The sequence below is a fragment of the Oncorhynchus keta genome, chromosome 2 (assembly GCF_023373465.1).
Source record: "Oncorhynchus keta strain PuntledgeMale-10-30-2019 chromosome 2, Oket_V2, whole genome shotgun sequence".
NCBI lineage: Eukaryota > Metazoa > Chordata > Actinopteri > Salmoniformes > Salmonidae > Oncorhynchus > Oncorhynchus keta.
In genome coordinates, this window is record NC_068422.1 from 31,883,566 (window position 1) to 31,896,605 (window position 13,040).

Consider the following 13,040-nt stretch of genomic DNA (forward strand, 5'->3'; position numbering starts at 1 on the left):
TGAATTCATCACTTAAAGCCTGACTGAAGGCCCCAGTTTAATTTACTCCCCAGCAGATTCAGTTGGTATGCTGGCACTTTCCATTAGGTTATAGTAAATTGGTCCGCAGTGCTGTTAATCAATACGTTTTGAAGTGGCTAATCCTCACGCTGCACTTTGAAGTGAACAGTGCTCCTGATTTGCATTTAGTCTATCGGAAAAGAACGGGTTTACAGCATTAGGAGCAGCTTTTTATGATTGGATGAATTTATGTTGCCTGGGGCTTTGTTGTGTTGTGCTGTATGATTTTGACTGAGAGCTGGTGCGTTTAAAAGGGTTTGACTTGTTACTTTTTATCGACCTCATCGTTGAATATAGCTGTTTGAGACACACTGCACTGTATACATTGATATTCCCCATAGGTTATTCCCTATGATTACTGTTCACCATATCTTATCGTTAGGAATTTGTCAGGATAAGGGACAAACATCACTAGCACTATGATTCACAATTACAGCACATTATAAGAATACGAAGCCACACTGTCTATACGTCCTGTGATTACATACTTCCTTCCACCTTTTGTGATCGTACCAACATTAACATTACCAGAGAGCAATTTAGACAGAAAAACATAATTATGTCCCCATCTAAAATGACCCTTGAAATATGAGTTAATCAAGTCTGGGCCCGCGGAATTGCTTTTGGGTGGGCGCAGCAGGTGTGATAAGACTGTGGTGGTTCATTGTCATGCGTCCTCCTCAGAGAGCGACAGCAGGAAGATGAGTTTAGTGGCGAGGCTCCCTCTCAGTGTTTCAGCTGGCCTCAGAGTCATTATAACAATGAATGGGCCCAGTCCATCTGCTGCTGCTCACTGTTGGTTAGATAGATGAGCTAGCCAGCCAGCCTCCTGCCTAGAGCCAAGGGATTGACTCTTCTTTTCCCTCCCTCCCTCCCTCCCTCCCTCCCTCCCTCCCTCCCTCCCCCCTCCTCTCTCCCTTCCAGGGACATGACGGAGGTGGTGCACATTAAAGACAGGAAGGAAGTGATCCATGAGATGAAGTTCTCTCCGGATGGCAGCTACCTGGCCGTGGGCTCCAATGACGGCCTGGTGGATGTGTACGCCGTGGCACAGCGCTACAAGAAGGTGGGCGAGTGCAACAAGTCCTCCAGCTTCATCACCCACCTGGACTGGTCCATCGACAGCAAGTTCCTCCAGAGCAACGACGGTGCGGGTGAACGCCTCTTCTACAGGATGCCAAGTGAGTGAATCACCGCCACCAGCCGCCACCACGTTTTGGCAACGTTGTGACAATGTTGTGCTTTGGCAGCTTGGCTTTGCTTTTGATAGATTCTGCTGTCACTAGAGAATGACTCACTTTGCAGAAAAGCAACGCTTCATAATGACAAAATTGTCCCTGTGTCTCTCTGAACTAGGCCATGATAACCATGGTATAACTCCTATTATCTCAGCTTACTGGGAACACTATCCGTGATTGAATCTGATGTAGCGGTTTCTTGTTTCCTTGTTGGGAGAAGGCACGTAAACAGATCACACAGCAATCAGCTTGACAGTAAACAGTCATTTGGTCCATGAATCGAAGGTGGATCACAGCTAGCTTAGCGCCACGCCAAACAAGCCCTTGTTAAACACACACATACCAGCAGCAGCAATCATCACATCACATCCGGCTTTAACACCGATGTGTTTTCTACTTATTTGTCTCTTCTGTCTGTCACACAAGCAAGGCTCTTCCCAGGCAAGGCTGCTTTCTAGGTGGCACTGTCTAAAACTCTAGTCAGCTGCACAAGCCTCCCAGCCACTACATAACCACTGTCTGCACACACACACACACACACACACACACACACACACACACACACACACACACACACACACACACACACACACACACACACACACACACACACACACACACACACACACACACACCTCTCTCTCTCAAACTACACTACACTGTTTTTGGAGAGCTGTGTGAAAAGCCCTGTCAGAGTGAGTGACTCAGCGTTGCTCCAGGGTGTTTAGTGTCAGCAGGCAGACTGTCTAGACTGACAGTCAGGAGGGCAACAGGTTATGCTGCAGAGAAGACAGGAGAGAGGGGAAAAAATAGTTTGGTTGCTACATTTTCCTATTATTTATTAGGGAAAATATTTGACATCAATGGGTAATTTCTTACATTTACCCCAAACATATTACCTCAATGTGTTTGTTTATTTGTGTTTCCTGCTTCACTTATCTGTCTTTTTAACATTGCATTATTTTGCAATTATAAAAGCCAAGGGAATATTCTCTTAGAAAGTCAATTAATTACGATAATAGAATGTCGTCAATCAAGTGTTGAAGCATGGTAGATTTTCTCATTTCACTTGTCCCATAGGGATTCCAGATAGCTCCCTCTTCCCTGGGGTTAGACTAACAAACCACACGCATGCACATGCAGTGACACACACACGCGCACGCACATACACAAATATTCATGCTGAGGACCCTAATTAAAAAAGGAGCTCCACAAGTGATGCAAGCTTCGGACAGAAAAGGGCTCCCGGCTTGAGGCTTTGTTTACGTTGCTATTTGGTTTATTTCTTGCACCAATTAAACCCCTCATTAACACAGGAACAGGGTGTTTGTTTGTTAACACCTTCAGTCTCATGTTTATGTAACCTTTACCTACTTGTTGAGTAAACGTATTGCCTTTTAGTTCCTACTAAGAACCTTAGCAGCTAGGTTAGTAGAGTTGTAACAGAGTCAACATTATTTAAAGGTAATATTATTTACGCACAACAAGCTGGTTTTACAAGATACATGCATTCTGCCAATGTTTGTCATCCATCCTGCTTTTCTCCCCTGAAGTTGGGAAGCACCTGACCACTAAGGAGGAGGTAAAAGGGATCCACTGGAGCTCGTGGACAAGTGTGATTGGTCCAGAGGTGAGTGGGATCTGGCCCAAGTACACCAACATCAGTGACGTCAACTCTGTGGACGCCAACTACAGCAGTGCTGTGCTGGTTACTGGAGACGACTTTGGTCTGGTCAAACTGTTCCGCTTCCCCTGCCTAAAGAAAGGTCAGTAAATGTCTTTGTTCTAAATATGCAACATGCCATTTTTACTTTGGAGTCATTACAATAAGAAATACATGTGTACCCATGCAAATATAGAATGATGAGATAGGGAATTATGTTGAACACACTCCCCTTCTCTCATTTCATTTTGACTAGTTTTTCTTTCCCTGATGTTGTGAACAGGGGCTAAATTCAAGAAGTACATTGGCCACTCTGCCCACGTGACCAACGTACACTGGTCTCACGACCTGCAGTGGGTGTTGACCACCGGAGGGGCTGACCACTCTGTGTTCCAGTGGAAGTTCCTGCCTGATGGCGTCATGAACGGAGGACTGGAGACCAATATACCGCAAGGTACGTACAGTATTTAGCCTGAGGAACCTGGGGGTTTGATTTCAGAATGTATTGTATGGTTCTAATGAGAGATCCCATATTGTCATGTTGAGCTGGTGCTGAAGTGTTCTTGGGTAGATTTGTGTATGAAATATTATTTCATATGATTAATCTACCTTAGAGTGACTACAGTACACAATATCCATGCTGTTGTCAAAAGCCAATGTAATGACTATGTGAGTGATTGTTGCAGCAGTGAAATCAGTTTGCTTGCTGCCACTGTCTCCTGGTATCGGTTCCCTCTAGATGGCCATGCAGACTCGAACAGTGAGGAGTCTGACTCTGACGTGTCTGATGTCCCGGAGCTGGACTCTGATATTGAGCAGGAGACACAGATCAACTACGACCGACAGGTGGGTGTGTGGAGCTTACAGACACTGGAGGGAGTCCTATATGGGTCAGACAGAAAGTGGGTGGAATCAGGTTGAAGATGATGCACGATATGAGGGACATTGAGAAAGTTCCATATGAGGAACAGGGAGAGTGTCTTACATGATGCAGAGAAAGAACGAGTGTCAGTACAGTTGTGGGATCTTAATTTGACCAGTTTGTTCGAAGTAATAAAATAATAAAATAATTTTAAAAGTTATCATTTCTTATCGGAAATTTGTTGTGATAGACTATAGTTTAGTTGTGAGATCTAGTGAAAAAAAAGAGAACTGTGGGTTTTTAGTGAATTTATGTAAATCACAAGGCTCATTTGAATTTCCTGCGGCACAGGGAAATGATCTGCGACAACAGGGTAATCAAATGAAGATGCTATATTCATATATGAGAATGACAGTTGAATGAAATGAGAGGAGAATATGCCCCATTTAAACTGGTGTCTGAAAAAAAAACATGAGAGCCAAGAGAACACACTACTCAAGGCTTAAACAATACCCTGTTTAAATACCCTACAGTAGATGAGGCAGAGAGAGAATAAATTGTTAGATCAACCCACATTAGTCAGTGTAATCTGAATTGGAATGGCCCGTTGTTAGTCAGAATGCCTCCAGCCATATACTGTATGAGGATCCTGAGGCATCCTGAAAGTCAGTGAAGGTGCCGAGTGGAGATATTCTGATATTGATTGATGTTAGCAGAGAGAGGCTGCGAGGCGGACGGAAGGGGAGATAATATATTCAAATAGCAGAGTGCTCCTATCAGCAGCTTTGTATGGGATCAGCGCTGACTGAGACTTTATTTGTCGGAAAACGCCTGGGTTGCCATGGCATCCATCACATGCCTTATCTCCACTGGCAGCTGGATCTGCATTTGTTGCCGTGACGATGCGGGTTGGTGCCACACGGAGCGCTGCCATGTGTGCTCTGGAGATACATGGCCGGCTGTGCCAACACTGCTTCATGACAGATCAATGAGTTGCCTGTTTAAAGTTTAAAGTGTGGGGTAAAAATATTATTGTCCCTGCATCTCTTAAGACTTCATTTATGTCCTCATGCAACACTTTTCATTTTGTTGATTGTTATTTGTACTATTTCATATCATGGTTCGGTAAAGCATATGATGTGTTGTAGGAGCATGGAGTCAACATGATCACCATTCATGTTATTTAGTCAACCTTAGCCGCTTGTGATTGTGGGGAAAGTGGATGATAGTGGGTTGACATGATGTACAATATGAGGGACTGTTGTTGTTGCAGGTGTAGAAGGACGACTGTGTGTGGTTGTTTCAGGTGTATAAGGAGGACCTTCCCCAGCTGAGGCAGCAGAGCAGAGAGAAGAAGCAGCAGGTCGGCTCCCTGAAACGCCAGAGAGGGCCAGATGAAGCTCTTCGTCTGAAGTTTGTCCACGGGTAATGGGCTCTTATGACAGGTCTTATGGGTCTCATTTTGACTGTGTTACTGAGTGTTCATCAGAAAGAATGTGTTTTAGGTGTCATCTTTTCAATGTCAAATTGGTTGAGATGACACTCAACCATTTGGAATGGCGTGATAAGGACAGATGTCTTGCATTGAATTGAGAGGAAATCGTGTGTTTCCATCGCGATGAAAAAATCTCTCTCTCTCTCTCTCTAAAATTGGCCTGTCTGTGTCAGCTGTTGGAATATGCAAATCCCTTTTCAAAGCTGTAGTATTTCAATCATTTTTGCAATTTTTTTTCAAGATGTGTGAAGCAGTTAACATTACTGATTCAGCACGAGCAGCCATTAAATACTTCCCTGTAGCAGCTCTAATACTCCCTCAGTGTCCTTTCCTTTTTGTAAAACTTAAAGACCTCACCGTGGGGGAGGCAGAAGTCTTTCAGTGTTTGAGCTATGAAATAAATGCTGCACACAAAATTCCCCACGCCGAGTTTATTAGACACTCTTATATAGGCCATGTAGGGGCTGAGACAGCATATGAACTTTTATGCTTTTATTTAGAGTACCTTTTAGATAAGGATCCTACCTTCCCAGTTTCAGAAAAATAGCCGTCTTATCTTAACGTGTCATTTTCCCTAGTCAGCTTTACAGAAACACCCAGGCAACTCAGTCAAGGAATTCATTGACATTTTTGTTTCAGTATACAGTCCATTCCGGAAAGTATTCAGACCCCTTGACTTTTTCCACATTTTGTAACGTTACAGCCTTATTCTAAAATGGACTGCGTCTACACACAATATCTCATAATGACAAAGCAAAAGCATGTTTTTAGACATTTTTGCAAATGTATTAAAAAAAACTGAAATATCACATTTACAAAAGTATTCAGACCCTCCACTCAGTACCTTGTTGAAGCACCTTTGGTAGTGATTACAGCCTCAAGTCTTCTTAGGCATGCCTCTACAAGCTTGGCACACCTTTATTTGGGGAGTCTGTCCCATTCTTCTCTGCAGATCCTCTCAAGCTCTGTCAGGTTGGATGGGGAGCGTTGCTGCACAATTATTTTCAGATCTTCAGAGATCTTCGATCAGGTTCAGGTCTGGGCTCTGGCTGGGCCACTCAAGGACATTCAAAGAGTTGTCCCGAAGACATTCCTACATTGTCTTGGCTGTGTGCTTCAAATCAAATCCAATCAAATTGTATTGGTCACATACACATGGTTAGCAGATGTTATTGCGAGTGTAGCTAAATGCTTGTGCTTCTAGTTCCGACAGTGCAGCAATATCTAACAAGGAATCGAACAATTCCACAACAAATACCTAATACACACAAATCTAAGTAAAGGGATGGAATAAGAATATGTACATATACATATAAAATACAGTATATACATCTGTGATGAGTAGTGCAAGATATGTAAACAGCATAATTAAAATACATTTGTTATAGTGGCCAATGATTTCAAGTCTATATGTAGGCAGCAGCCTCACTGTGTTAGTGATGGCTGTTTAACAGTTTGATGGCCTTGAGATAGAAGCTATTTTTCAGTCTCTCTGTACCAGATTTGATGCACTGACCTCGCCTTCTGGATGGTAGCAGGATGAACAGGCAGTGGCTCGGGTGGATGTTGTCCTTGATGATCTTTTTGGCGAGTGAGAGGTTGTTTTCCTGACACCACACTCTGAGTGCCCTCACCTCCTGCCTATAGGCTGTCTTGTCGTTGATGGTGATCAAGCCTACTACTGTTGTGTTGTCTGCAAACTTGTTGATCGAGTTGGAGGCGTGCATGGCCACACAGTCATGGGTGAACAGAGAGTACAGGAGGGGGCTGAGCACGCACCCTTGCGGGGCCCTATTTTGAGGATCAGCGAAGTGTAGATGTTTTATCCTACCTTCACCACCTGGGGGCGGCCCGTCAGGAAGTCCAGGACCCAATCGCACGGGGCAGGGTTGAGACCCAGGGCCTCAAGCTTAAATGAATGCTGAGCTGTGGTCAATGAACAGCATTCTTACATAGCTATTCCTCTTGTCCAGATGGGATATGGCAGCGTGCAGTGTGATGGCGATTGCATCGTCTGTGGACCTATTGGGGCGGTATGCAAATTGCAGTGGGGCCAGGGTGACAGGCAAGCTGGAGGTGATATGATCCTTGAATCGTCTCTCAAAGCACTTCATGGTGACAGAAGTGAGTGCTACTGTGCGATAGTCATTCAGTTCCGTTACCTTTGCCTTCTTGGGTACAGGAACAATGGTGGCCATCTTGAAGCATGTGGGGACAGCAGACTGGGATAGGGAGAAATTGAATATGTCCATAAACACACCAGCCAGCTGGTCTGTGCATGATCTGAGGACGCGGCTAGGGATGTGCTATTGGAAGGTGAACTTTTGCCCCAGTCTGAGGTGCGGAGCGCTCTGGAGCACGTTTTCATCAAGTATCTCTCTGTACTTTGCCCCGTTCATCTTTTCCTCTATCCTGACTAGTTTTCCCGTCTCTGCTGCTGAAAAACATCCCCACAGCATGATGCTGCCAACACCATGCTTCACCGTAGGGTTGGTGTCATGTTTCCTCCAGACGTGACGCTTGGCATTCAGGCCAAAGAGTTCAATTTTGGTTTCATCAGACCTGAGAATCTTGTTTCTCATGGTCTGAGAGTCCTTTAGGTGCCTTTTGGCAAACACTAAGCGGGCTGTCATGTGACATTTACTGAGGAGTGGCTTCTGTCTGGCCACTCTACTATAAAGGCCTGATTGCTGAGTGCTGCAGAGATGGTTGTCCTTCTGGAAGGTTCTCCCATCTCCACAGAGGAACTCTGGAGCTCTGTCAGAGTGACCATCGGGTTCTTGGTCACCTCCCTGACCAAGGCCCTTCTCCCCTGATTGCTCAGTTTGACCCTGCGGCCAGCTCTAGTCTTGGTGGTTACAAACGTCTTCCATTTAAGAATGATGGAGGCCACTGTGTTCTTGGGTAACTTCAATGCTGCAGAAATGTTTTGGTACCCTTCCCCAGATCTGCGCCTCGACACAATCCTGTCTCAGAGGTCTACGGACAATTCCTTCGAACTAATAGCTTGGTTTTTGCACTGTTAGCTGTCAGACCTTATATAGACAGGTGTGTGACTTTCCAAATCATGTCCTACCAATTGAATTTACCACAGGTGGACTCCAATCAAGTTTCAGAAACATCTCAAAGATGATCAATGGAAACAGGATGCACCTGAGCTCAATTTCGAGTCTCATATCATAGAGTCTGAATATTTATGTGAAAAAGGTATTTCAGTTTGTCATTTTTTATTTAAAAAAATCTGTTTTCAGTTTGTCATTATGGGGTTTTGTGTGTAGATTGATGAGGAAAAACATTTCTTTAATACATTTTAGAATAAGGCTGTAACGTAAGAAAGGTGGTGAAGGGTTCTAAATACTTCCCGAATGCACTGTACGTGGCTTTCACTCCCCGTAATATAGTAGAATTATGTTTATTGGTGCGACCTATTTCTGTGTGTGTGTGTGTGTGTGTGTAGGTACCGTGGCTACGACTGCAGGAACAACCTGTTCTACACCCAGGCGGGGGAGGTGGTGTACCATGTGGCAGCGGTGGGCGTGGTCTACAACAGAGAGCAACACAGTCAGAGGTTTTACCTGGGCCACGATGATGACATCATCAGCCTAACTGTACACCCACTCAAAGACTATGCAGCCACTGGACAGGTACACATGTAAAATCTCTCACACACACACACACACACACACACACACACACACACACACACACACTGATCTTAATCACCTCTTCGTGAATGAATCCAGGTTGGCAGGGACCCAGCCATCCATGTGTGGGACATCCAAACCCTGAAGTGCTTCTCCCTGCTCAAGGGCTTTCACCAGAAAGGCGTTTGTGCCCTTGATTTCTCTGGTATGGCTATGTATTTTCCTGGGCATGTAACTTATGTCATTATCAGAATTTAATATCAATACCAGCCTATTGAATGATCAAAGCCCATAATGCTTCCTATTTTTTTTAGTCATATTTTGTAAATGTGTCGTCCATGGGTGTTCTGTCCCTATGTCTGTTAAGATGTCAAACTAAGAGTAGCTTGTTGTTTCTGTGCAGCGGATGGGAAGAGCCTGGTCTCAGTGGGCATTGATGAACACCACTCTATCATCGTGTGGGATTGGAGGAAGGGGGAGAAGCTGGCCACCGCAAGGTACTAAAAGCTTTTTCACACCGGCTGATAGCTACTATTTGTGTGATCAGTGGGGGTGTGCATTTAGACATTTAGAGTTATTACAAAAACACGGTTTTATAGAATAGTTCAGCTGGGTTCAAATTGTAATTTTTTCTTTCAAATACTTTAGCTGCGCTTGAATTGAGCTTACCTGGAACAATGGAACTTATGGTATAGTCCTAAAAGTCTCAGGTTTGTTGTCTTAATGATAACACATTTGTAGAATCAGTTAGAAGTTTTTTCCTGACCATATTACATGATCAGGAAAAACTTAGGGCTCCATGTATTTGAGCTGACAGAATGTGAAGTGGATATTCTGTCTCTGTTATTCCCAGGGGACACAAAGACAAGCTGTTTGTGGTGAAGTGTAATCCTATCCTCATGGACAAGCTGGTCACAGTGGGAATCAAACACATCAAGTTCTGGCAGCATACAGGTGTGCCCTCCTGTTCTCCATGGCTGTCTCTCTCATACCATCAGCAGTGTTGGGGAAGCTACTCTGAAAATATAGTTTACCAAGCTACCAATTACTTCACACGAGAAAAAAAAAATCAGCTACACTAAAGCTACCCTTATGAAAAATATAGTTCCATAGGTGTTTTCACACAGGAAAGTGATCCGCCCTGTAATTCTTCTTATGAACAACTATTTAGCTTGTCAGGCATGGTATGTTTATTGAAATCAATTAATGTATGCCTGAGTTTCTAACGGTGTGCTGTCTCTGAAGGTGGGGGCCTTATGTTCAAGCGAGGCATCTTTGGGAGCCTGGGGAAGCTGGAGACGATGATGTCCGTGTGTTATGGTCGGACAGACGAGCTGGTATTCTCTGGAGCCGCCACAGGGGACATATATGTCTGGAAGGAACCCATGCTGCTGAAGACCATCAAGGCCCACGACGGACCTGTGTTCGCCATGTACTCCCTGGACAAGGTTCTGTACTGGATATCAGCCCTGTCTGCTATCAACGAACTGATGGTCAACTAGTTTCCGCTCATCTTATAATCATGATCTCAATAATCATAATATAATAAGATCATCATCTTTATTGCATGGTTATTTTGACCAATGACAATTGGGAATGGCTCTATTCTGTACTCAGTGGCTTCCCAACACCCACTTAGTGTAAATTTTCAGCCGGTACCTATTCCACAAGTTACCCCCGGCTAAATCTATGACGTTAAAATGCCTATTTACTCTGTTCCATCTGACTGTGCAATCCACTGTCTCATCAGCCCAGCCAGGCAATTTATAAACTTGATCTCCACTATAAAAAGCATCTAGACATTATCTCACATTTCAATAATAGTGATAATGCCCTCGAAGCCGGTGTTTTGAGGATATATTGTCACTGGTTTGCCGGCCCTCTGGCCGAACATGCCAATATATCCTCCAGACACTGGCTTCAAGGGCATTATCACTTAAATATAACAAGTTACCAACATATTCAAATAATGATTTACATATTTTCATTAAAAACATTATTCTGATGAATTTATATATACTATTTCATCCGTCTACAAGATACAGTACTGGCACAAATCTAGGGTTGCTAGCAAAGCCGGCTGATCGTTCGTTCAACCGGTTCGGTTGACAGAGATGCAACCCAGTCGTTCAGTCTTTTTGTTCTATATCTATGGACGCCAGCCAGTCGTTCATTCTAAATGTTCCATAGCCATACTGGCTGGTAATGTTCTTATCCCTTGCTTGCTAGTGAGCCAACTATGGCCAACTTACAGTCAAGTCAGCATTTGCATTTGCTGTTTTCTAGTGACATTTATTTGGATAGATCCACTACATTGAGCTAATAATGCGCGATTTCACCTGGTGTAGAAAATGTCCTCTCTCGTCAGGACACTGTTATTCAGAGGAGGTAGCCAACAACACAACTAACACAATCCCTTCGAACTGAAGCTGAAAAGACTGCAAACTAGCTGCACTTTGTTCCGTTTGACCTGTTTTCTATTGATAGTTCTTTGTATATATCCTTAAAAATTATGCAGATTCATGATTTCGACTGGCTGGAAAAAACTGCCTGCCCGTCTGTCTCATCCCGACTCCCGACACGTTCATTACTATGGGACAGCTGGAGATCGAATTTGAATATTGATACAATATTGTAAATGTCATAGAGACAGACAGTTCAGCATAGCTATCTAGCTAGCAAAACTATTCTCATTTCTTGCTAGCTAACCAAATGACACCTGCATTTCTAGCTGTAGCCACCGAAAAACAGTGAGGGTAAAAGTTGATCACTCACCCACTCCTCCAATGATATGACATCCTCCCAGCAGCTAGCTAGCTAACGGTAGGCGCTGTGCTTTTAGCTTGCTAAATAAATAGCTACATAAATAGATACACTGACCTATTAGCCACTTTATGAGCATGACTGACTTGTGATCATTGCCCTTGCTAGTATTATTGTATTGACATTCTCAGCCTTAGTTACATTGGTCCAATTTTTGTCCAAAATATTGAGTCCTTTCAAACTGTAACAGTGGTGGAGGGGCCTCAGTGGAGGCTGCTGAGGAGAGAAAGGCTCATAATAGTGACCGGAATGGAGAAAATGGAATGGCATTAAACACCTGCAAACCATCTGTTTGACCAAGAGAGACTGGCATGCATAGTATTTATAGTATTTACCTCAGCCCTCTGACTACAATGAAGAGCAAGACGTGCTGCTCTGTTTGGGCCAGCTACAGCTTAACCTGTTTTTTTGGAGTGTGGTGTCAAAAAAGCATAGCATCTCTTTATGACGGACAGATCTCTCCCCGTCTTTACAACCATTGAATCTATATGTTCTTACCATGACAGTTTACAATCTAAGGTAACGCCAAGTAATTTAGTCTTCTCAACTTGTTCAACAGCCACACCATTCATTACCAGATTCAGCTGAGGTCTAGAACTTAGGGAATTATTTGTACCACATACAATGCTCTTAGTTTTAGAGATGTTCAGGACCAGTTTATTACTGGCCACCCATTCCAAAACAGACTGCAACTCTTTGTTAAGGGTTTCAGTGACTACATTAGTTGAGGTTGCTGATGCGTATATGGTTGAATCATCAGCAAACATGAACACACATGCTTTGTTTAAGGCCAGTGGCAGGTCATTGGTAAAAATAGAAAAAAGTAGAATGCCTAGAGAGCTGCCCTGCGGTACACCACACTTTACATGTTTGACATTAGAGAAGCTTCCATTAAAGAAAACCCTTCGAGTTCTATTAGATAGATAGCTCTGAATCCACGATATGGCAGAGGTTGAAAAGCCATAACACGTGTTTTTTCAACAACAGGTAATGGTCAATAATATCAAAGGCTGGTTGATCACAAAGACAACAGAAGCTGCCTTCACTATGCCAGCACCATTTCAACTTCAACATTTCAACATCATCAAATCACCTCTGCTTAGTCTAATACAGGGACAACTTAAAGATACAAAAAACAATTTAGTCCAAGCTAAATATCATGTGGCTGTCCATGGTTCTAATTTCTGTGTGTATGTGTGTGTGTGTGCGCGCTCGTTCATGCATGTAGAAAAACATGTTGACTCACCCTACTTGT

At 43.6% G+C, this 13,040-nt stretch overlaps 1 protein-coding gene across 4 annotated transcripts in view; it reads left to right on the forward strand.

Moving 5' to 3' along the window:
* Positions 1-13,040, forward strand: part of LOC118399362 (echinoderm microtubule-associated protein-like 6) — an 88,028-nt gene that overhangs the window by 42,589 nt on the left and 32,399 nt on the right. For all 4 annotated transcript variants that reach the window (XM_052475277.1, XM_052475285.1, XM_052475278.1 and 1 more), the window contains exons 9-18: positions 985-1,241; positions 2,852-3,064; positions 3,245-3,415; positions 3,701-3,807; positions 5,130-5,248; positions 8,776-8,962; positions 9,062-9,167; positions 9,366-9,459; positions 9,816-9,916; positions 10,208-10,410. In XM_052475277.1, the coding sequence (XP_052331237.1) occupies positions 985-1,241; positions 2,852-3,064; positions 3,245-3,415; positions 3,701-3,807; positions 5,130-5,248; positions 8,776-8,962; positions 9,062-9,167; positions 9,366-9,459; positions 9,816-9,916; positions 10,208-10,410 (1,558 nt within the window). The remainder of the gene's footprint in view (positions 1-984; positions 1,242-2,851; positions 3,065-3,244; positions 3,416-3,700; positions 3,808-5,129; positions 5,249-8,775; positions 8,963-9,061; positions 9,168-9,365; positions 9,460-9,815; positions 9,917-10,207; positions 10,411-13,040) is intronic.